The sequence below is a fragment of the Suricata suricatta genome, chromosome 12 (genome assembly GCF_006229205.1).
Source record: "Suricata suricatta isolate VVHF042 chromosome 12, meerkat_22Aug2017_6uvM2_HiC, whole genome shotgun sequence".
NCBI classification, from domain to species: domain Eukaryota; kingdom Metazoa; phylum Chordata; class Mammalia; order Carnivora; family Herpestidae; genus Suricata; species Suricata suricatta.
Genome location: NC_043711.1, coordinates 56,884,637 through 56,908,344, shown reverse-complemented (window position 1 = coordinate 56,908,344; position 23,708 = coordinate 56,884,637). Strand labels below are relative to the sequence as shown.

The following is a 23,708-nucleotide window of genomic DNA, read 5'->3' as shown; positions in this document are numbered from 1 at the left end:
TATTCCACTGCCTGGTGATTTCCACTGTTACTGTTTGAAGTCAATGATCAGCCTCATTTCTGCTCCTTTTCAATATCATTTTTTCTCTGAATAGTTTCAAGTTTGTCTCTTTGTGGGTGGCAGGGAGAGAGGGATGGGGAGGGAGACAGAGCGACAGAGAGAGAGTGAGAGAGTGAGAGTGCATGCGCATGCAAGGAAGGGGCAGGAGAGGGAGGAAGAGAATTCCAAGCAGGCTTCATGCTCAGCATGAAGCCCAACGTGGGGTTCGATCTCACAATTGTGAGATCACGACCTGAGCCAAAATCTAGAGCCACTCAGGTGCATCCCCCCTTTTTTTTTGTAATTTCATGATGATTCTTCGAGATTTCTATTTATCCATCTTGGAATTTGGGCTTCCTGAATCTGTGGATTGGTGCCACATCAGTTCTAGATCATTCTAAACATCATCTTTGATCTTTCTTTTGAGATATAGTAAAAGGAAGTCTGACCTAGTATCTACAGAATCCTGTTCATACCATTCTTCCTTTCAGCTCTCTTCTGGCATATCTTGTCTGCTGCTAAAAACATTCTTGGATTTCCACCTTTTGGTTACTGTATTTTGTTTTTAAAAATTCTATTAACCTACACCACCTGTTTAGTTTCTTCTCTCCAGATATCTAAGATTGTCTTATTTTTCTGAAATGTAAAAATCACTCTGAAGGATCAGGGAGCTTTCCACTGGTTTCTGCCCTGTTTTCTAATTTGGATCATCTTATCACATGTTGCTAAAAGCCCATGAAAAATAATGTGAGGATTCTTTAAGGCCTACAATGATGATGCCTTTTTCCAGAGATGATGGTTTTCATTTACTTCTAGTCTTTCAAGCACCTGCAATAGCACGAGGGCCAGCTTTTCTTTTCAACCTGTCAGGAGCACGTTCTCTGGCATGCCTGGGTGGCTCAGCTGGTTGAGCGTCCAACTTCGGCTCAGGTCATGATCTCACCGTTTGTGGTTTCGAGCCCTTCTGTGTCAGCACAGAGCCTGGAGCCTGCTTTGGATTCTGTGTCTCCCTCTCTCTCTGTCCCTCCCCTGCCTGCACACTCTCAAAAATAAACATTATAAAAAGGGGGGGGGCGCGGGGGACACGTTCTCTTTCCCACTGTTTCCAACTCCAGTGATGCGAGCTTCTCCAGATGATGCTCACCCCAGCTGCGCACCGCTACAGCCCAAGCTCTATTACGATGGCCCCAGACCCAGGAAGATCTGGGCTCTGCCTTCTCAGTCAGCCCGTGTTGCTGTCAAGTCTACACTTGGGTTTACAGCAGTTTCTCCTGGTACGGGACGCAGCCTGTCGTCTGGCTGGCACACACCTGACATCCTCAGGTTTTCCATTCCCCCTTTCCCGAAGGTGTTCTGTTCCCTTCTGCCTGCGGCTTCTGAAAACTCCGACTGCTGTTCCTTTGAAGTAATCTGTCTCTTCTCCCCAGGTTTTTGGTGCTCTGCAGATTTGAGTTTTCTAGGTAATTTGCCACATTCTTACAGCTGACTGTTTCCTTCAGGTGTCTTTAACCTGCAGTTTAACTGTTCATCTGGCTTATTTCAATGACCACCTTTTCACTTCTTGAAGTTCTAGGTTTTCCATATCCTCATTTTTTCATAGTGTCCTTTTTCTTTATGGTTTCTGTTCCCTTTTAAAATATCTCTAGTCATTGTGAACATTTTTTGTGGTACATTATTTCCTCATGTGGCTTTGAGCTCCTCCTCTGTTCTGAGGGTGCAGGTCTTCCTGTAAAATGGTCCTGTCTCTGCTTGTGTCAGGAATGGCAGGGGTTTACAGGTTGATGTGAAATTCCTTAACGTTTCCGGACCATGTGGAGTATAAGCTCAGAACCCACGCACGAGCACAGCGGGCCTGAGCGTCTCCAACGAGAAGGCAAAGAAGCAAAAGCCTCAAGCTTTTCCTTCATACACGAGCTGTGCCACTTCCCTGAATTAGTGTTTGTTCCTGTTTTCACAGCTTTCCAAGGTCCTGTGGGAGTGGGAGTGTGGGAATGTCTCCACCCCCCTGCCCCCCCACCTTTTGTAGTCACTTCTCGGGCCCATCGTGAGCGATGGAACTCTAGTCCTGGTTATAAACTTGCTTTTAAAGCACCATGGCAAAAGCCCCTGGTTTATCACTCGTTCTCCGTTCTGTCTTCTTTCCTGTAATCTGGAAATTTCCTTTTCTCTCAAGCTTGGCCTTTAAAACTTCAGTCAGGGGCACCTGGGTGGCTCAGCTTGTTAAATGTCCAACTTTTGATTTTAGCTCAGATCATGATCTCATGGTTCATGAGTTTGAGCCCCACACTCGTCTTCGCACTGTCAGCATGGGAACCTGTAACACCTGGATCGTCCAAACATGTCAGCAATCCTGGGTCTGCCAGGACTACGGGGGATAAGAATTATGTTTGTCTCTGGAGGCATCATTTAATGTAGGAAGAAACAGGTGCTGTGGAGGTAGGACTCTGAAAAGACAACACCTAAGGGTTGGAGACCTGGGGATGGGGAGAGATGGGACCAAGGGGCTGGACTGGAAGCAGACATGTGCTAGGACACGGTTGTAAGAGCAGCACGTGGTTTGGAAGGGCGGACAAAACACAACAAAGTGAAGAACAGTTTGTAGCCAGAATGCAGAGGCTTTCCAAAGGCCCTGCGAAAGCCTCTGTATTCTATCCTAACTGTTGCAAGGGAAGCCTTTGAAAGTTTAAGGTGATACATAAAAAAAGCCAGGCTGGCTTAAAAGAAACACAACTTTGGTGGCTATAGACGGGACAGATTAAAAGAAGCCAGAAAAATAGGGAACTATATTAATAGCTATTGTCAGAACCTGGGAGAGACCCAAAGACGTTTCAGCCTAAAATGTTATGCAAGGGTATTAAGAAAGGTGTGGGTTAGACATTTTGGAGATACAAGCAGAGGACTGTGTGTTTTCAAAATCAGTAAGCAACCCCCCCAAACAAACAAAAACAGGAAGTCCAATGAAATTTGAACTTTGGAAAGACAATGAAAAATTTCTAGTATGTCTCATGCAACATATGGGTCATACTTGACGTCCTGTCTTTTGTCGGCAATCCCACCTGTGGCTGCAGTAGTGGGAATGGAAGGGCAGGGAGGGAAAAGGCCTAAGCATGAAAACAATGGTTCAGAATGAACAACTAGCAAGGCTTGACTGGCAGCACTGTGGTGCGTGCTTACCTGCATCGTAACTAGTCTGTCGTCCACCATCACCTCCTTTGTCAGGAAGTCTGCTCCTATTGTAGCTTTGTACTGATTACTGAATTTCTTGTTCACATACTGGTTCATGAGTGATGTCTTACCAACTCTGAAATTGGAGAAAAACCAGAAGTACAGGTCAACTAGGAAGGGACTGAAAACGGATTCTGGTCCATGCAGCTCTGAAAAGTGTTGCCCATCCTGAGAGCAAACCGAACCGGCAGCTGTAACCACAACAGGGGGCTGGGCAGTGATCGCCCAGCTGTATTCATCGAAGGGTGTGTTTTCTCCTGGGATAAAAATATAGGGGACAGATGCAGTCCAGATGTTGAAAAGCTGCTTGTAAGTTTTGGTACAAGCAACTCAGATGGTAGAACCTAGTATTATTTTTTTCTTTCAGAAAGATGTCAGCAAATACTCTCCTAAAAGAAGCTACAGCAATAAGCTCGTTCCAATATTCCAAAAATATCTCTCATGTCTTGGGTGTCTGTTTCTCCGTTTAGGGGCTGCTATTCAGTTCAAGAGAGTAATAGCAGGAGGAAGTCACTGGCTGCGAACAGACATAGACACCAGTCAGCCACCTGCCGCTTCCAAGTTTAAAATCTGAAGGAGAAAGCACCAATATTCCATCAAATAAGAATCTACTTCAAAGTAAGCTCTTCTGGGTGATTTTCTTCCCACCCCCCTCCCCAGTATGAAAACTCAGCAAAGAGACAATGGATTTCTTGGTGATGAAATTGGGGCAGGCTGAAGATAATGCAAAAAGCCTTCTTCAAAGCCAACTGGATCACCGTCCTTTCTCACTAAGGAACATCTTCATTTGCATATGCAGAGAACCTGGAAGCACAGTTATGGCTTAAGGAAGTGAGTGTTCTCCAACCCTGGCAGCCAGGATCTGAATTTTTGGGGGCGAGGCCAGGAGATCCAGAATCAAATATAGGCCTGGTGCTTTTTTCCAGGCAAGTCTGGGCCTAAAACAGTATCTTTCAATCCGATTGGCACACCAGAGTCACCAAGAGTATGGGAGGGAGAAGGAAGGAGAGAAAGACAAACAGACAGACAGCTGTGTGTATTTAAGGTACTGCCCACTCGGCCCTTCCCACTGGTCTGGATAAATGCTAACTTTTAAAAGGCTCCTCAGGCAATTGAGAAAGCCAGGCAGAGTAGGAAAAAATCACTGCCTCTTTAAAGGGCAGGGAACTTGGGGATAAAGAGGCACACCCATGTTTATTATTATTATTGTTTAAAAAAAGACACAGCTTTCAGCTGGTCTAAGGCCGCACAGGTCACCTGAGAGAAGTCTCCTGTGGAATATGGGCAGCTGCTAACTTGCTGGTCACATGGTTAGCGGCAGAGCGGGATGAGACCCAGGCTCCCTCAAATACAGGCCTGAAGCAGGCACAGCAGTGGGCAAAGCACATGGCGCACACAGCCCCCACTGCGGCAAGATATGGGTGGCAGAGGCACAAATCTACGTCAACAGAACTCCTCAGTCTAACCAGCTTGGAAAAAAGGGGATTCCATGACACTATTCTTGAGTTTAAATAGCTACCCCTTCCCCCAAATCATGCCTAAATCATGGAATGAAGGGTTCTATAATGAGAGACCATTCACATTTCTGCTATGGCCAAAAGAGCTGGAAGCCTAGGGCTCTCCTGCCACCACTATCAGAGGAGGAAATGGCTAATGCCAGCATGGAGGGCACGGGCTTCAAGGAGGTTTCATCCATACCAATCTATTAGTTCAAACGGTGAGAACCACTTACCCAGAATCTCCCAGGATGATAACCTTCAGCAACACTTTCTTCCTAGAGGTCATCCTTCAAACTAAAATGAGAAAGGAAGAAACACTGTGAGTGAGTGTGGTAGAAATACCAAGGCAACTACCTCCCTGGCACACACCTCTTTGCAGTCCCAGGAGCCTTCCTGTTGGCTATTTCCCTGTCATCCAGGGGGGACCTGATAGAGAGCAGGACCACAATCATTAGAAATATGAACCCCAGCTGGGCAGAACGGTGAGGCAGGGCCATCCTACCCCTAGAAACAGTCTACAAAAATGGATTCTCCCTCCTGGATGGGTCCGGATCAATGTTCCCAACTTACTCAACAGCTGGGTCCTGTTCCATTCAAGTCTTCAAAGAGCACCTACTCAGGGAGGTGATCACTTTGTCTAAAGTAGCACACTGTCTCCCCATCTGCCCTCTATCCCTTTACATTGCCTTAGTTTTCTTCAGAGAACCTACCACTACTGAACGTTTGGATCTATTATGTCCGTCTGTCTTCTCCCTTTCCCAATAACCTCTGCCAGGACAGCTCATGCCCTGCCGCATCTCCAGTGCCAAGGAGAGAATTATCATCAAATGTCAGGTTGGTGTGAGAATAATACCTGACCTTGTAGCTCTTGGGATCACTGTTTTCTAGAAAATCTTTCAGGCAGCCTTCCCTATCACTGACCGTATAATATGTAAAGACGCCTAACCTGTGCTCATTCTATTCCAGAACTTGCTCCTGTTTACTTATCAAGACAGTGTTCCTATCTTAATTATCCCTCTGTGTCCTCAACCTGATTCAATGACTTCCAGAAAAGTAGGAGTCCTAAATTCTGGAACGTAGCGTTAGAGACTTATCTCGGACTGTTGGAGGGACACTCCTCAGGCAGCTGGAATCCCGAGCAGAAGGCCAGCATTCTCCTCCAGAATCAGGAGTTCAAGACTGAATGAATGTGAGTGCCCTCAACTCCCCTCAACTCCGACATCTACAATTCTGAGAACCACTACCTGGCTCTGGCCCATTACCCTCACCAGACAGTGAAACAGCTAGGGCAGCAGACCACAAGTTATCAAGGCCAGGATCAACATCGACTTCCTGCCTTCAGTGGAGCTGGGGGAAATAAGTGTTTACATATGAAAAAGGTAGTTAAGGGAGTGGGTTCAATAAAGCCTGTTGGTTCTTCTGCAGTTGCCAAGAACAAGGCAGTCAAGATTGGCTCTCAGAAAAGCTACTCTTTAGTTTCATTTTTAACCATCTAGCTTCTAGAAGGCTGAAGCTGATAGTACTGGCTACAGTGTGACTTAAGCATGCAAATATTGATCCCCACCTACTTAAATTATTACTCTGGTTTTGCTACTTATTTTTAGCTGTGTGACCTCAGGCAAATTATTGAACCATTCTGTTGGGATAGGAATACAGGGATCATAGCTATCATGTCCTGAGGATGCTTTAAGGCCCGAGTGGCTAAAATGCTCAGGACAGTCACTACAATATAGTAAGCAGTTAACAAATGTTGCTTGATGTCGTTTGTTTTTGTTTTTGGTTTTTTTTATGCTTTTTATTTATTTTTGAGAGACAGAGAGAGACAGCATGAGCAGGGGAGGGTCAGAGAGAGAGGGAGACACAGAATCCGAAGCAGGATCCAGGCTCTGAGCTAGCTGGCAGCACAGAGCCCAATGCAGGGCTCGAACCCACGAACCGTGAGATCATGACCTGAGCCGAAGTTGGTCACTCAACCAACTGAGCCACCCAGGCGCCCTGTCTGATGTCGTTTTGAAGTGTGTCAAACACAGAGATGTAGAACAGAACAGACTCCAGAAGGCACTGAGGACCAGGAAATCACATAGTCTAGGCAAGGTAACAAAGCTACACTCCCCCATTTCCAGATGCCTGGCTGTCAACTGCTCTCTTTCAACAGGTGGCATTGCACCAAAGACCACAAACTGGAAGGAAATTTTACAACTGACTACCGCCCCATAGGGCAGGATTAGATTGTGAGCCCCACGCTTCTGAAGGTGGTATTTCCCATGGCTTCCCAAACAGTGTGGGAGGGAGACCAGAGGACAGTTTTACCAAGCACGTACACCAGGCCCCATGACACACCCGAGGGTCATGCTGCCTCACTGCCCGAAGCCTCACTCCCCTGGCAGGTGTACTGGAGACACCATATCTGCTCACCAGTACTGCCTATAAGACTCCCATCAGCACCAATTAGGGGGCAGTACAAGATGAACTGAGTTTGTGAAACGCCCGTTTCCTCTAGTCTTCCGTCATATCCCCCAAGTCACCTGTTATCTGTGGAGTCCCACCACCCCCACATTCCTCCCCAGAGGTTGCCTTGACCAAGGCTTAAGAATGAGACCAAGGTCTGGTCTACATTTTGGGGTAGAGATCAGATTATGACAGTCGGAACAAGTTTCAAATTTGAAGAAGGGCAAATTAAGGAAAGGGATGAAAAAATAGGAGCAGTTTTACAAAGAAAGTCTTGAAGAATATTTAGGATAGTCACTGGTTGTGAGAATGTGAAAAGGGATTTCCATAACTTGGCTTAGTAAAGTTCACTGGTGTACTAAGAATTATTTAATAGCTTTCCCGCTTTGGATCCTCAGTACCCTCTCTCTCTGCCCCCCACTTCAAGCTCTCTGGCACTCTTGCATTCTCTCCAAAATGAATAAGCATTAAAAAAATAACAGAGGACTTGAAAATAAATATTATAAATATTAATTTGATAAATTATTTTATATTTATTTTAAAAAATGTGCTTCACCTTGTTGTTCCCACAGGACAGATTTCATGTTTGTTTCCTTTGTATTTTTGCTCACACAGGATGCAGGCAAGCCCACCTGCATAGCTACCTTGGTAGGCTGCCTCTCCTGGGCAGCAGAGCCCTGAGAGTACTCTTCAGTCCCAGTGATCTCAGACAACACCTGAGGACACAGCACTGAAGTCCCCTAAGTGCCCACCAGCACAGGTGCACACCCCCAGCACACAATCCAGAATTTGTTCTGCCTACAGAATTCTTTATCCTTGTTGCTAGTACTTGCTTCTGTTACAGACAGTGTTAACATGTAATTATTCATTCATTTGAGTGAAGGAAGTGTTTAAACTGCCATTCCTGCCTTTTACTTATTATACCAAAAAGATGGGGAAAGTAATGCTGTGAAGAACATCTCTGAACTTCAGCCTGTGGGATCATTTCTTTGGGACACAGCAATCTTCTCAGACTCACAGGACTGTCCCAGGCCATAGCTGGCACATGTCTACTGAGGACCAGGACAGGAACACAGCTTGCTGCTGCTCGTGCAAGTCCACAGAGCAGATGGTGGGGACAGGTAGGCTGTGTGGGTTCAACCCCTGCCTTAAACCCCCTTCACTGCCGAGGGGCATCAGTCATCTCTTTGAACAGCTTCTTTGGACACATTTAGCACAAGAGCCACTGTGCTCTGGGATGGCCAAGCATGGGGGCCGTCAGTGCTCACAGCCTCTCCCTGCCCAGATGCAATTACCAACCAGGACACAAAAGCCACAGTGCCCAGCAACAGAGGCGACAAACTACCTTCATCAGGTTCCCGGAAAACAAAGTTAACCGAAGGTCAAATTCTCACACAGGAAAAAAGGTTGTGTTAAATTTACCTTGCAGATGTTATTTAGGAATGGGGTTACTGAATCAAAAGTATAAACATTTTCATGACTTTCACTAACTCACTTTCCTGAAGGATTTTCCAAATTTATACTGCACCCACAGTTGCAGTGGCTAACTGCATAGGACTTCATTTTTTAAAATTATTTTTAATAAACTTATTAAAGTTTATTTTGAGAGAGAAAGCAAATGGGGTAGGGTCGGGGAGGGGTGGAGAGAGAGTATCCCAAACAGGCTCTGTACTGTCAGCACAGAGCCCGATGCAGGGCTCAAACCCTCAAACTGAAAGTTGGAGACTTAACCGACTGAGTCCCCCAGGTGCCCCAACAGCAGCATATGACTTAAATAAGAAAATGACTGAAACGCCCCTTTCCTTCTGCATTAAAACCAAACCTCATCAATATGTTTTGGAATGATTTCCTTGGAAGAATAAGCACATAAAAAACAACAGTTTCTTACATTAATTTCTTTTTTTTGAGAGAGAGAGAGAGCCTGAATGGGGTAGGAGCAAAGAAAAAAGGGAGAGAGAATTCCAAGCAGGCTCTGCGCTGACATGGGGCTCAAACTCATAAACTGTGAGATCATGACCTGAGCCAAGATCAAGAGTCGGACACTCAAAGGACTGAGCCACCATGGCACCCCAATAAGCACTTTTTTTTTGAGCAAACACTAACAGTATTCCATATGCTGACTCAATTCTTTCCAAGTATAATTTTTCTTGTGTAATAAATTAATAGCTAGAATTTTCCTCTATTAGCCTGGAGTTATCACTTTCTTCATCTCTGAAACAGAGAAGCCAACTGGCCAACAACAAAAAAAGCCCAAGTGAATAAAAAGGTCAGGAAAATACTGTTCAAGGGTCTGGGCAGGGTGTCTGGGTGGCTCAGGCATTAAGCATCTGGCTTTGGCTCAGGCCATGATCTCATGGTCTGTGAGTTCCAGTCCTACATCGGGTAAGTTCGTTCCCTGCTTCGGGTGTGCTCAAGTCCCACTTCTCTCTGCCTCTTGCTCACCTGCTCCCTCTCTCTCTCTCAAAATAAAGCGATCTGGGCTGGCAGGGTCAGTGAGGTCAGAAAGGGCCTGACCTAGAGTGGTCAGGTGGAGGGCAGTGAAAACAAAGAACTGATATAAGGAAAACTAGACCAGAAGAGAAGGGGAAGAAGCTGGGGGTCAGTGGGCCACTGTGATTTTGCGTGGTAAGTGCAAACTCACAATGACTGCACTCAAGTGGAGGTAAGGCTCTAAGGAAGTACAGTATTAAGTTGAAAGCAACGCGTTTGCAAAGCCATTAAGACAACAGTGTAGAAGTACCTCGCGCTAACCGACTGCGCCTACTGGAGCATTTAAGACAACAGTGTAAAATGCAGGGGATGAAAGTGAACCAGGTGTTGTACCATGTCCAAGGTCATACAGCAATTGAACGACATAAGTGGAATTATCAGGTGTGTCAGTGCGGGCCCAACACTCAACCATCATGCCTCTCTGTGATACCAGCTCTCACAGCAAAGAGGATTCTGTTTCACAGGGTCGGGGAGTCAGTCCTCAATTAGGCACTGCGAAAAGTTCCCTCTGGCAACTGAGCACACACACAGGGTTTAGAAACCACTGACCTGAGGTTGTAACTGCTGTTGTGATTTGCATATGTGTGTGATACAATGACAGCACTAAATATGTGAACAAACGCTAAAGACGCAACAAGGCTGGGACAGTTAAACCAACTGATAGTGAGCCGCCTACTTGTAACAGGAAGATACTAATCATACAGCTGACTTTTCTGGTACCCTGTCTCCTCTCTCCCAATGAAAGTACCGAATTGTAGAAAATTCAGAAAGGTACACAAAAGAATGACACAAAGACAAAAAGGCACCCAAAATTTCATCTATTAGCATCAGAGTACAGGTCTTTCCAGTGTTCCTTCAGATGGTTGAGATTATACCGTATGTAACTTTGCATCCTGTTTTTTTTTTTGTATATTAAATATCCTCCCACGTTATTAACATAAAGGCTGCATGATTTATTTCAGCATATGGATAGTCCTGCTCATTCCCATGTTGTTAAGCCAGTTATTTTTAATTATGTGATGAACCTAGTATGTGATCTGTCAGCATAACCTGGGCAGACACACAAATGTGTTATCACTAAGCAAAATAGTATGAAAAATGTAAGGGACCTTGAAACATACTGATGAATTATTTCCCAGAACAGCTTTATTAACACCCACACCGACACTGAACTAGTATTTCCATCTCACCACACCCCGGTTACCACTAGCACAAATCGCTGTTAAATCATACAGCTTGCACAGAGGGCCAACTGGCTCTGCCTACGTTTCTGAGATGAGCAGGGCCCACGTGTCAACCAGGGACCTCTCAGCTGTCTGATGGGCTCTGCCTATTTCACCTGCTATAATTTAATTTACTGCATACACCGTGCAAACATAGTCCTGAGAAGGAAGTGTCATGGGGACACACATTCAAGAAGCTGTAGGCTTCTGAGCAGATTCAAAAGTACCATTCTCAACTTTAAGCAGCATGCTCCATCCCATTCTCTTCCAAGACTCCATGCTCTGTACCTGACCATTAAAGACGACCCAACAGTCACCTTGTCCTCAAAACCAATGAACAGAAGGCTCAGAGTGAGGTAAGCAAGCAACATGTACTGGTAAAATTCAGGAGGAGGTTACAGGGGAGACACCAGGAAGGCATCTGCAGACATATACTACTTACGGTGCTTGTTCTCAACCTGACCAGTAACGTCTACCGTCCTTTTAACTTTCCAAACTGAAGAATCAGGTGAGGGCCTAAACAGGTGAAGGGCAGAGCCTATGGGAAGAGCACAAAATAAAGGCCACTTCCCAAATGCCCTCTGCACAAGGCACCAGGCTGCAGACCTCACTAAGGTCATGCAGCAATACAGCAAGCCCGTCAGGTCTTATTCTCTGACACAGGAGATGGAAGCTCGTAAAATATTCAGATGTGAGACTGGAGCCCATGACCAATGACAGAGACCTTCCTCACCTCAGCCACTACGCTGGGTGCCCACCAAGATCAAAAAGGCATTTCGTGTTTCAAAGTAGACCAGAGGGTGAGGAGGAGTGCAGAGCCAGGACCAGGACAAGCTGGGGACAGGCTGAGCAACTGGGCACACAGCACTGTTCACACTACTTTTGTACATATTTGAGATTCTCCATAACATCACACTGTAAATGCAATCATACTTTGAAGGGAGTAGGAATACGTGGAGGAAAAATCAAGAATGTACAAATTTCTTTTCATTAATAAAAATACCGTGACAGGGGCGCCTGGGTGGTTCAGTCAGTTAAGTGTCTGGCTTAAGCTCAGGTCATGATCTCACAGTTTGTGGGTTCGAGCCCCGCGTCAGGTTCTGTGCTGACAGCTAGCTCAGAGCCTGGAGCCTGCTTCAGATTCTATATCTCCCCCTCTCTCTCTGACCCTCCCCTGATCGCGCGGTCTCTGCCTCTCAAAAATAAATTAAAAAAAAAAAAAAAACGCTGTGACAAATTTGTATGGCAAATGTGTACCAGATTCAGGCTTGATAAACATCTGTGATCATCAGTTTTGGTTTGAAGGCAAGCCAACTGTTTTGCTGCCATAGAAATCTTTGGTTGGAAACACAGCACATACCTTCTAAAATGGAAGCCTATAGAGGGGTTCCTGGGTGGCTGAGTAGGTTAAGTTTCCAACTTCGGCCCAAGTCATGGTCTTACAGTCTGTGAGTTTGAGCCCCCCATCGGGCTCTGTGCTGACAGCTCAGAGCCTGGAGCCTGGAGCCTGCTTTGCATTCTGTGTCTCCCTCTCTCCCCGCCCTCCTCTGCGGGCATGCTCTCTCTCTTTCTCCAAAAAAACAATCAAAAAAACCAAAAAACCAAAAAAAAACCAAAAAACAAAAAACAAAAAACAACAACAAAAAAAACCCAACCTGTATAAAAAGTTATGTTATGACTTTGATAAGTAACTTAAATTTTTATTTATTTTTTTATTATAAATTTTTTAAATGTTTTATTTATTTTTGATATAGAGAGAGACAGAGCATGAGAGGGGGAGGGGCAGAGAGAGAAGGAGGCACGGAACACGAAGCAGGCTCCAGGCTCTGAGCTAGCTGCCAGCACAGAACCTGATGCAGGACTCGAACCCACGAATGTGAGATCTGACCTGAGCCGAAGTCGGAGGCTTAACTGACTGAGCCACCCAGGCGCCCCAGATAAGTAACTTAAATTAAAAAAAAAAACATTTATTTAGTTTTGAGAGACAGAGACTGTCTCTTAGAGACTGCCTTTTTTTTTTTTTTTTTTTTTTTGGAGTAGGCTCCACACCCAATATGGGATTTGAATCCATGACCCTGAAATCAAAAGTCACATGTTCTACAAACCAAGCCAGCCAGATGCCCCCCAAAGTAACTTGTTTTAAGATCAGTTTGAGGGGCACCTGACTGGTTTGGTCAGTTAAGCCTCCAACTTCAGCTCAGGTCATAATATCACAGTTCATGAGTTCGAGCCCCACATCGGGTTCCATGCTGACAGTTCCGAGCCTAGAGCCTGCTTCAGATTCTGTCTCTCCTTCTTTCTCTGCCCCTTCCCCATTCACAGTCTCTCTCTCTTAAAAAATAAACATTAAAAAAAAATTTTTTTTTAAATAAAGATCAGTTTGAGAAAGAAAGGGAGAGGGATAATAGGAGTTTGGATTCCCACAGTTCTGTTGAACAGCTTAAGAGAGAAAGTAAAGGGGTGCCTGGGGGGCTCAGTCAGTTAAGCATCCGAATTCAGCTCAGGTCATACTCTCACAGTTCATGGGTTTGAGCCCTGTGTTGGACTCTGTCCTGACGGCTTGGACCTGGGGCCTGCTTCAGATGCTGTGTCTCCCTCTCTCTCTGCCCCTTACCTGCTCATGCTGTGTCTCAAAAATAAACAAACAAATAAAATTGAAGACACAATTTCAAACGGTAGCAAAAATGTCCCTCCAAAAAGTAAACGTGAAAGATGGAAACTGGAGTTGTTTGGAAGCCCCACGGTCAGATGGGACAAGAACCAGGGGCAGGTACAGGAAAACGAAGGAGAGAAAAAAGTCGGAGGTCACACTTCCAGGAGGGGATGTAAGGCATGAGAGAGGAGAAGGCCCGTCTGGGCGGGGGGCAGGAGTGGAAAGGCTGCCCAGCTGGCAAGAAGGAGGGAAGGGGCTGAGGGCTTTGACAAAAGCCCTTTCTGTGGAATCATGAAGTCACTCGGGGAGCTTAGCATAGTGCTGGTGTTCTGGAAACTGAGACACCAGGATTAGGCTGGAAAGCAGAATTTAGCAACCAGGGTGTCAGAAGAATCACTATGTCTGGGTGTACAACAGGCATTCAGACAAGCAAGCCACTCTTACTTTTAACTAACCTTTGTCTTGTTTTTATTGAATCAAGTCCCTTGGCTGGCTGATTTCTAATGCCCTTCTTTCAAAACAACTGTATTTCAGAATAACCGTAAAAGCTTAAATCTAGGTTCTCTATCCCTAGGGCCCCAGAGTTTGTAGCCAGTTTTGCCCTTTCAGGTCAAAGAGTGCCTTTAGCAAGAAGCCTCCTTTAGCCTCTCCAGGGCCCAAGACAGACTCAAGCCTTCCTTCCTCCAGTTTCCATTACATCCACAGAATAAACGAAGAGATGCTATGGGCAGAACTCAGCAATGACTAACCTAGAGTGGAACCTGCCCAAAGAGGGAGCCCACGCATGGGACAGATGGCTGGGGCAGTGGGCAGAGGCTGTGCAATGTCTTGCCCTGCAGGAGCAGTCTGTGCCCTGGAAGGTTCAAAAGTCGCTGCTTTTAGAGAGACAGGAATCTGATCAGGAACATGTGTTTTGAAATTCATATTTCAACTACCTTCATGTTACAGCTTATAGGGATTTTCAAGTCTAGGAAAAATATGAGCTCAGTCGAATTTTATCATATTCTCCTTTCTTCCTACTAGAGGGCCTGGAGTAGTAATCCTGCTGTGGAATCTCTCTCTCTTTTTTAAAATAAATTCTACCCCCAATGTGGGGTTCAAATTCACAACCCCAAGATGAAGAATCAGGTGCTATTCTCCCAACTGAGAGACATGTGGTCCTTTTTTTTTTTTTTTTTTTTAAGATACACTGTATTCAGTTGTATCTCAAATTTCACTGCTGAGGGAAGGCTTGTTTGTGCTAGGATTTTAGGACTTCGGTCTAGATACCTGTACTAAAATGGGACTGTCAGCATTCTCCAGACACACACAGCAGTACAAAGAATAATAGATGGCTGGCCTTGCCTTCTAGAGGTTCGCTGTCTGATAGGCAAGGCCATCATTACACAGGGCAGAATAAATACAGCACTTTAAGAGCACTGTACGGCAAGGGAGAGAACACTATCCGCAGAAATACTGCATCATTTTCTTTTTAAAAAATTTTTCTTAACGTTTATTTATTTTTGAAGAGAGCCACAGAGTGTGAGGGGGAGAGGGTCAGAAAGAGGGAGACACAGAATCAGAAGCAGGCTCCAGGCTCTGTGCTGTCAGCACAGAGCCCAATGTGAGGCTTGAACTCACGAACCGTAAGATCATGACCTGAGCCGAAGTCAGACGCTTAACTGACTGAGCCCCCCAGGCACCCCAATACTGGAACATTTTCAAAAGAAAGACTGAACAGCTGTACCCACAATGCCTAAGAAGCAGCGCTGAATGTGTCAGAACTAATTGGTCAGAAGTTTTACTTGTTTTCCATTCCTTACTAGCTTCAGAGAAGTTCTCAGGAAGCCCAGTGGGAGATGTTAAAGGCTGAAATGAAAAGAGCATGGCTGTGAGGGGTCAGGTTTGTGGAGCAGCTTGACTCAGAGGGATTAAAAAGAGCTGTCTGGGGTCACGACAACAAGGATGCCTGCGGCGACACCTACAGGGCCCGAGAGCATGACTCCGCCAAGGCTGGAGCTGGCACAGGAAAGCTAAAGCCTTGCCTGCCCCACAGGCACTCTAGATGCACCAGTGAAACCTTGCAACAGTTCTCCAAAATAGGCATCATCTTCACCCCGATGTGCCTTGTGTCTCAAGTGACATGCCACCACCATTCCCCCACTGTGTACCCAGGACCCTGCTCATCTGAGAGGGGGCGATGTCGAGGGAGTCGTGACAGCCTGGTCTTCCGGGACACCACTCCCCAAACCCCAGGGCATCTGGATCCCATGGCCCCTTTTTAATCATACTGAACCATGACTGCCTGCATGCCTGCCTGTCACCTAACGGGATGGAGGAAGAGGCAAGCTCTCCCTGAAGGCAGTCTCTCTATCCCTGAATTCCCAGTTCCAACAGTGTGTACTGCACATGAAAGCTTGGTAAACAACTACTGCTGGGACAGTGTCCATGTCCTATACAGTAGTTACAAAATGTCCTACACACTATCGTTACTAATCACAGGTGGCTATTTAAATGAGATTAAATGAAGGGGCACCTGGGCGGCTCAGTCTGTTGAGTGTCTGACTTCAGCTCAGGTCATGATCTCATGGTTTGTGGGTTTGAGCCCGTGTCGAGCCCTGTGCTGACAGCTCAGAGCCTGGCGCCTGCTTCGGATTCTGTGTCTCCCTCTCTCTCTGTCCCTCCCTGCTCATGCGCTCTCTCTCTCAAAAATAAGTAAAACATTAAAAAAAATTTTAAATAAATGATATTAAATGAAGTCAAATATAGTTCCTCAGCCACACTAGCCACACTGGACAGTGCAGACACAGAACATTTCCATGATCACAGAACGTTCCATAGTACAATCCTTGTCTAAACAATTCTAGAGCATTTCACCAGTATTAATACACAGTCCTCAAACATCTCAAATCTCAATTTATGCCCATTCCTGGCTGGCTTACCTATAATCTACCATTTTTCATTTTTTTTAATTAATTTTTTTAATGGTTTATTTATTTTTGGTACAGAGACAGAGTATGAGTGTAGGAAGGGGCAGAGAGAGAAGACGACACAGAACCAGAAGCAGGCTCCAGGCTTTGAGCTACCTGTCAGCACAGAGCCTGACGCGGGGCTCGAACCCACTAGCGTGAGATCTGACCTGAGCCGAAGTCGGAGGCTTAACCAACTGAGCCACCCAGGCGCCCCCCATTTTTCATTCTTGACCACACAATAAACATACTGGTTCTTCAACAGCAAGCTTGCTGCATCTTTCATCAGGGTACCACAGCAGGACAATGCTGCATCACATCATCTTTGAAATCTCTGCATCTATTTGGCCTGGCAGACCAGGGGGGTGCAAACACTATATTAGGTTCTCTGCACCCCGCTGAGGCTGAGCTTCAGTTAATGGTTTCAGAATCACTGGCCTGCAGGAAAAGTGAGCACAGGCGCAAAGAAATGTTCAAATCAAAGCATGCACTACTGTTGATAACCTAAGAACACAAGGACCAGAGACAAAGAGCACTGATCAACCGGAAGAGCTTTTAGCGATTCCTTGCCGGCACCAGGTGAAATTATGAGCTATCAATCAAATCTTAAAACCCTTCCCTGATACGATGTGAAACTTTGCCTGTGACAGTTTAGACAGTTTCATCAGATCAGAGAAGGTCCTACTAGGAACTGTATGCAATTTCATAAGGCACTCACATGAATTTTACTCTCAAGAGCTTTTATAAGAACCATGGAGAACTGAGGTGTTTCACATGGCTCAATTTATGTTCCAAAACAACTTCTTCCTAACCATTTCCTGAAATAAGATGTCAGAGTAATAGATTAATGATTACCTGTCTCCACATAGGAATTTTTTAAAGCTCCAGAACAAGTATAACAAATAACATAAATGTAGTACCATATGTGTTACGGTTGGATGTCAAAGTTGACTCCCGCCATTCACGGGACACGTGACCCAGAGGACTCAAACTGGGAAACCTAGGCAATGTGGCAGGGTACTGCCACTAAGAAGGAAGGAAAGAAATCAAAGAGGCAGGGTGGGTTACAGCAGTCAGACAGCAAATGTGTCCGTTTCCCTCCTAGGAGAGAGGGTGGGGACTAAGGGCAGACAGATATAACCAGAACTGACCAAGACAAAACGCTGTTCAAATGAGGGTGAGGTGGAGAGCCCCAGGAAAGCGAGGCAGTCTACCAGTCTCCCCTTAACACAAGCAGTGGCCAAAACCACGGCACTCTACAAACGTCAAGGCTGTGTTAGTACCACCTTTCCTCTCCAGCATTCCTGCTATTCTGGTGGATGTGCCCCAATCAGATTCTCCCTGCACGGCAGCCTAACTCCTCACACATTCAACTGAAGGCCATAGGACTCTCAATGGCTGCTGGGTCTCCGGGATATCTAAGAGCCCTTTAGTTCCAAAGGTGGTCCATCTAGAAGACTGGTCTGTTTCTTTGAAAAGGTAAACTTCAACTTTTGTATCACCACTACCAATTCCACCTCTCCAAAGATGTGTTAAAAAAAAAAAAAAAAAAGACAATACAAACTGAAGTCACTTTGGCTAAGCCCAGCATCACCAAACTGAAAACTTAATTACAGTTCTGGTCTCTCCCAGAAATGGAACCTTAAACCAGTCAGTCAAGAATGACTTGGTCAGCACTAGTGAGGTAACTGCCCGACAGACCCCTGCCACCCACTAAAGGAAAGTGATCTTCTCCCAACCAATCCACTTATTACCAGTTTAACTTCCTTGTCCCACTCTCTTCTACCTGTAAAAGTCTTTTCGTTTTGTACAGCTCCTCAGAGTTCTCTGTCTGCTAGATGAGATGCTGCCTCATTCAGGACTTCTTGAACAAAGCCAGTATGATCTTTATACTCAGTTCCATTTTCTTTCTTTAAAAAAAAAATCTTTTTAATGTTTTTTATTTATTTTTGAAAGAGAGAGAGAGACAGCTTGAGCAGGAGAGGATCAGAGAGAGAGGGAGATACAGAATCTGAAGCAGGCTCCAGGCTCTGAGCGAGCTGTCAGCACAGAGCTCAACATGGGGCTCAAACCCACGAACCGTGAGATCACGACCTGAGCCGAAACCGGATGCTTAGCTGACTGAGCCACCTACGTGCCCCAGTTCCGTTTTCTTTCTAACAGATAGATAAAAGGAATAAAAAACTATGGCTATACAGCATCTCTCTCTCTCTCCGATATTAGAAGGAAGGAGGGGAAATTACCTCTAGGGGAAACACAAGTTACAGCAGCAAACTCTTAACCACTATTAAGATTCTTTCTTCAAGTCAGATCCTAGGAATCCCAGTCTGACCACTTGTCTGAAGGGCTGAAGCTGGGTGGCTATCAACCTCAAACCAGAAAATGCATCTAAGTACATCAGCTTTATTTTTTTATTTTTTATTTTTTTTAGTACATCAGCTTTAAAATAAAGCTTCATATCATGTATCCAAAATACATGAATACATTAGGCCTAATATGCAATCAATGGGACTTATATTCACAAAGCCTCCTCACCCAGACCATTTTCAAACAAGTTTGTAAAAAATTTAATATTAAAGAAAATAAAATAGAACAGTGTTATAGATTTTCATATTCTGTAAGTAAGCCTGAAATTAAAAACAGCATGTATGTTTCCAGCAGGAAACTATGCATTATTTTGACTCCATATCTAGAGCACTTCCTTCTGGTTGGACTCTAGCCTTCCAATGCCTGTGACCAACTAACTCTAAGTTGTAGACAGCTAAGTGGTAGTGCAAATCTATGTCTATGGATACACAAATTTTAGCTGGAGTCTCTTTTCCCCTGAGGAAGAGCTAGTTTTGTGTGCATTTGCATGTTCCTCTCAACTTTACTGACTTACACTCAAGTCTTTTCTTTGTATTTTTTTTTTAACTGGTTCTAACATTTTCCCCCTTTCTTCAATTAATGAGTTAAGCAAAATCTTTGATGTGTTTGTTTCATATTTAAATGACAATCATAATCCTACCCATTCTTGAAAACTATCAGAGACCTAACAATTAACAGTTCTAACAAAGTTTTAAGTGTGTTTGTTTCATCCTCAGAGGTAAAAAGCAAGCTCTTAAGGAGAGAATTTGAGGAGCGATGAGATTCCTAATAATCCATAGTTGGTCATACAAAGGCTGGTCGGAATGCTAAGGCTTTGGTGGTGTTCTCAGTGCTCTTTCCCCCAAAAGGAGTTAGATTGGCTCCTTATTCAGATGCAAGAGGAACTCTGGGATAACAGACCAACCAAGGGGCTTTGGGACCTGAGAGGCTCTGGTTCAAATCAGGGTCTTGAAACTAACCACCTGTGTAAGTTGAGGTAAATAATCTCCTTCTAGGGTCTTATACTGAATTCCTAAATCTGTAAAAAGTGGATAGGTTTATCTTCCTGTGCTTCCACGAAGAATGAGAATGAAGGAACCAGAGACACCGAAGTCTGGTACATTACCGTTAAGTGGCGGCAGCTCATTACTATTGAGGTCACTATCTCCCCACCTCTCGAATTCCTGGACCTATTACCAGCTCCTGGCAAAATGGAGTGAGTCCCTTACTAACCCAGTACACACAACATTCTCCAGCTCAGTTTGCTGTGAGACTACCCTTTGAGCAGTGCAATTACAGAACATGTTTTAGTATTCACTCTTCTTGTTGAGACGAACTCCAAGAACTGAAAATTAAAACATACCCTTTCTTAATATTTAAGGATAGGAAAAGCAGCAGCAAGAGTCCAGTCAAGAAAGGAACATCTAGAGGGGTGCCTGGGTGGCTCAGTTAGTTGAGCATCTAACTTCAGCTCAGGTCATGATCTCATGGTTTGTGGGTTCGAGCCCTGTGTCAGGCTCTGTGCTAACAGCTCAGAGCCTGGAACCAGCTTCGGATTCTGTGTCTCCCTCTCTCTGCCCCTCCCAAGCTAATGCTCTGGCATGCTCTGTCTCTCAATAATCAATAAACATTAAAAAAAAAAAAAGGAACCTCTACAACAAGCAAACATAGCCTTCAGATACCAACGTGCCTCAGCCAAGACACTTGTGACAGAGAACGGTCTCCAAGATGGAACCTAAATATACAAATGGCCAACAGAATGGATGAAGTATTCAATCAAATGCAGTTCCCCTTAGGAATTCAGAAGGGAAGAGAGGAAACATGGCTAGAGAGTGAAGAATTATTCAGAAAAAGACCTAAAAACTAGGAATATCTAAGTGACAGGCGCAGGAACACAAGAGAGGCTTAGAAAAAAAGAGCACGTAGCAGCCACTGATAGAAAGCTTCCTCTTCTCGAGCTCACCAGGATTCTCTCTAGCAAAGCAAGGTATGGACCTGAAGAGAGTAGAGAGTGCAGTCTTCACACTGTGAATGTTCAGTGAGCTCTGCAACTGCACCTTTCACACTGGGAGTCTAGCACACCCAGAGATGAAAAGGCTTGTGTCGTTCAAGCTCCTCCAGAGGGAAAAAGCCCAGCCTCAGGAAACTTTAAACTTGAGGTACCTGGGTGGCTCAGTCAGTTAGACATCCAACTTTGCCTCAGGTCATGAGTTCGGTTTGTGGGTATGAGCCCCCTGTGAGACTCTGTGCTGATGGCTAGGAGCCTAGAGCCTGCTTCAGATTCTGTGTCTCCCTCTCGCTCTCTGCCCTTCCCCCCACTCATGCTCTGTCTTTCTCCATCTCTCAAAAATAAATAAACATTAAAAAAATTAAATCACAAAGTTCTCAAATATTTCATGGAAAAGAGTAGTGTATTTGCTTCATTTATGTAAAAAAAAATTATCTGTCTTTGGATTTTTTAGGAAGAAAAAGTGGACGTGGAAATAGCACTTCACAGATCACTTCCTAACCACAGAGGCTGGGAAGGAAGAGCAGTACAGAACTGGGACTATCCTCATACAGTGATTAAACTTATCTGCACCAACAGTGGGACAATTAGACATTATGAAATATTCTTGTCAAAAACATGAAACCTAAATTTACCCAAGTTTTTCAGTGCACAAAAAATACCAGGGCTAGAGGAATACTGAATATCAAAGGATGCAACCAGCCAATCCCAGAATGTGGAACATTCTGTTAAGACAGTTGGCTTGATCTTTTCTAAAAGTTTTTATGTTATTTATTTATTTTTGAGAGACAGAGAGAGACTGTGTGAGCAGGGGAGGGTCAGAGAGAGAGAGGGTGGTATCTGAATCTGAAGCAGGCTCCAGGCTCTGAGTTAGCTGTCAGCAAAGAGCCTGACGTGGGGCTCAAACCCACAAACCGTGGGATCGTGACCGGAGCCAAAGTCCAAGGCTTAACCAACTGAGCCACGTAGGTACCCCTGGCTTGATCTTTTCAAAGTCAATGACATAAAAGGGAGGAGGCGAAGGGATCACATTGAAAATGAAAAGACTTGAGCATTTAGGGGTGAAATGTCGTGATAATATCTACTTTATTTTGTATTAGGTCAACCAAAAGAACAGATAGAGCTAATAGACTCGAACTTTCAACACCACAGCTTTGAACTGTGTGTGTACTTTTTACAGTATAGCACTGTAAATATATTTTCTCTATTTTCTTAACATTTTGTTTTCTCTAGCTTACTTTACTGTTCCACCCAGGTGCCCCCATAACACAACGTTTTATTTAAAAAAATTTTTTTTAATGTTTATTTTTGAGAAAGAGACAGCATGAGTGGGGAAGGGGCAGAGAGAAAGGGAGACAGAGAACATGAAGCAGGCTCCAGGCTCTGAACTGTCAGCGCAAAGCCTCGAACCCACAAACTGAGATCATGACCCAAGATGAAGTCAGTCGCTAAACTCACTGAGCCCCCCAGGTGCCCCATAAAAGAACATTTTAAAAAGAGATGGCTACTCCTCATCAGAGGAAGAGTGGCTTCCTGAAGCAGTGCTGTTAGAGCACCACCTCTGACCAGATCACAATCTGGTTCAACAGTTTCTGCTACTTAACCCCCAGGATTCCCCAACTTCACCAGGGGCTGATAGACCTGCCAAGGACCCTCAACAAGCAGAGGTGCCTCAAGCAAAAGCTTCCAAAGTCAGGTGTGCCTAACAGTTGATTAATAGTTAATAGTGACCCTCCCCAGGCAAGAAGGCCCTCACTACTCATTCAGATTTAAGTAATCCTTTGCATCTTATACAATTCCCTCCCCCCAACCTTTTGTTTTTGTTTTAGAGGGTTGTGCCTGTGTTAAGACATCAGAAAGTTAAGTGTGGGAGGGGTATGCAATAAATAATAAGTAACATGGTTTGCTTAGTTTATTGTGTTGAAACAGAAGAGCCTGAAAAGGAACAAATCCTAGTAAACATTTTTTTTTCCTAGAGAGAATGAGAGTACCAGCATGAGAAGGGGAGGGGCAGAGAGGGGGAGAATCTCAAGCAGGCTCCATGCCCAGCACAGAGCCCAACAAAGTGGTACGGCACAAAGTGGTGTGGTGCTCGAACTCAAAGCATGACCTGAAGCCAAAATCAAGCGTTGGATGCTTAACCGACTGAGCGACCCAGGAACTCTCATCAACATTCCTTCTAAATCTTGAGGAACAGTGAGCAGAAATCCTTAAAGTTTCCATTGTTTTCCCTTCCCTTAATCTTTCCCCCTTAGCCTTTTTCATCTTTAACCTCCACACAACAAAACCTACCTGCAGCCTAGAACAAACTGACCCATCATTTTTAGTTCAGTATTGCCAAGAGTATCCTCACCCCAACAGGTTTTCAAATTTACTAGCATAAACTTATAGACAGCACTAACTTTATTATAATTTACATTATAACTTACCGTGGCAAAATTGCTGAATATGAAATTTACCATTTTAACCTTACTAGCTTTATAAACAAATTCTCACATCTGCAATTCACTTTCCTTCTTCACGTGTGAGAGAGACTTTCTGCCCACCTCTTATGTTTGCAGGGAAGAGTCCACGTGTAAATAGGCAAAAGAACCTTGTAAACAGTAAAACACTGCACATATACACAACTTACCTGAAGTCAATATGGGACTGACAGTAGAGAATGACATGCTTTTGCCTTGCCTCTCCTACAAACAGGATTAGCTTTTAAAGGATTTCAGTTACCACTGTTCCCATGTTTTTGAGTCCATTCACCTAGAGATGTAGCGTTTTCCTACAGCTCTCACTCACCCAAAAGCCACCCATCCTTTCATTTCTACATCTCATTTC

At 44.7% G+C, this 23,708-nt stretch overlaps 1 protein-coding gene and 1 long non-coding RNA gene across 2 annotated transcripts in view; one reads left to right on the top strand and one right to left on the bottom strand.

Moving 5' to 3' along the window:
* The window catches only part of RAB7A (RAB7A, member RAS oncogene family), a 63,613-nt gene that overhangs the window by 11,537 nt on the left and 28,368 nt on the right, over nucleotides 1-23,708 (bottom strand). Inside the window, exons 2-3 of the mRNA XM_029916190.1 lie at nucleotides 4,997-5,057; nucleotides 3,214-3,340 (exon numbers count right to left, since the gene is read on the bottom strand). Coding sequence (XP_029772050.1) covers nucleotides 3,214-3,340; nucleotides 4,997-5,049 — 180 coding nt within the window. The 5' untranslated portion in view covers nucleotides 5,050-5,057. The remainder of the gene's footprint in view (nucleotides 1-3,213; nucleotides 3,341-4,996; nucleotides 5,058-23,708) is intronic.
* On the top strand, nucleotides 3,981-7,688 carry LOC115273220. Its single transcript, XR_003900749.1, has 3 exons — nucleotides 3,981-4,095; nucleotides 5,730-5,952; nucleotides 6,919-7,688. It is a non-coding gene; the product is annotated as an uncharacterized LOC115273220 (long non-coding RNA).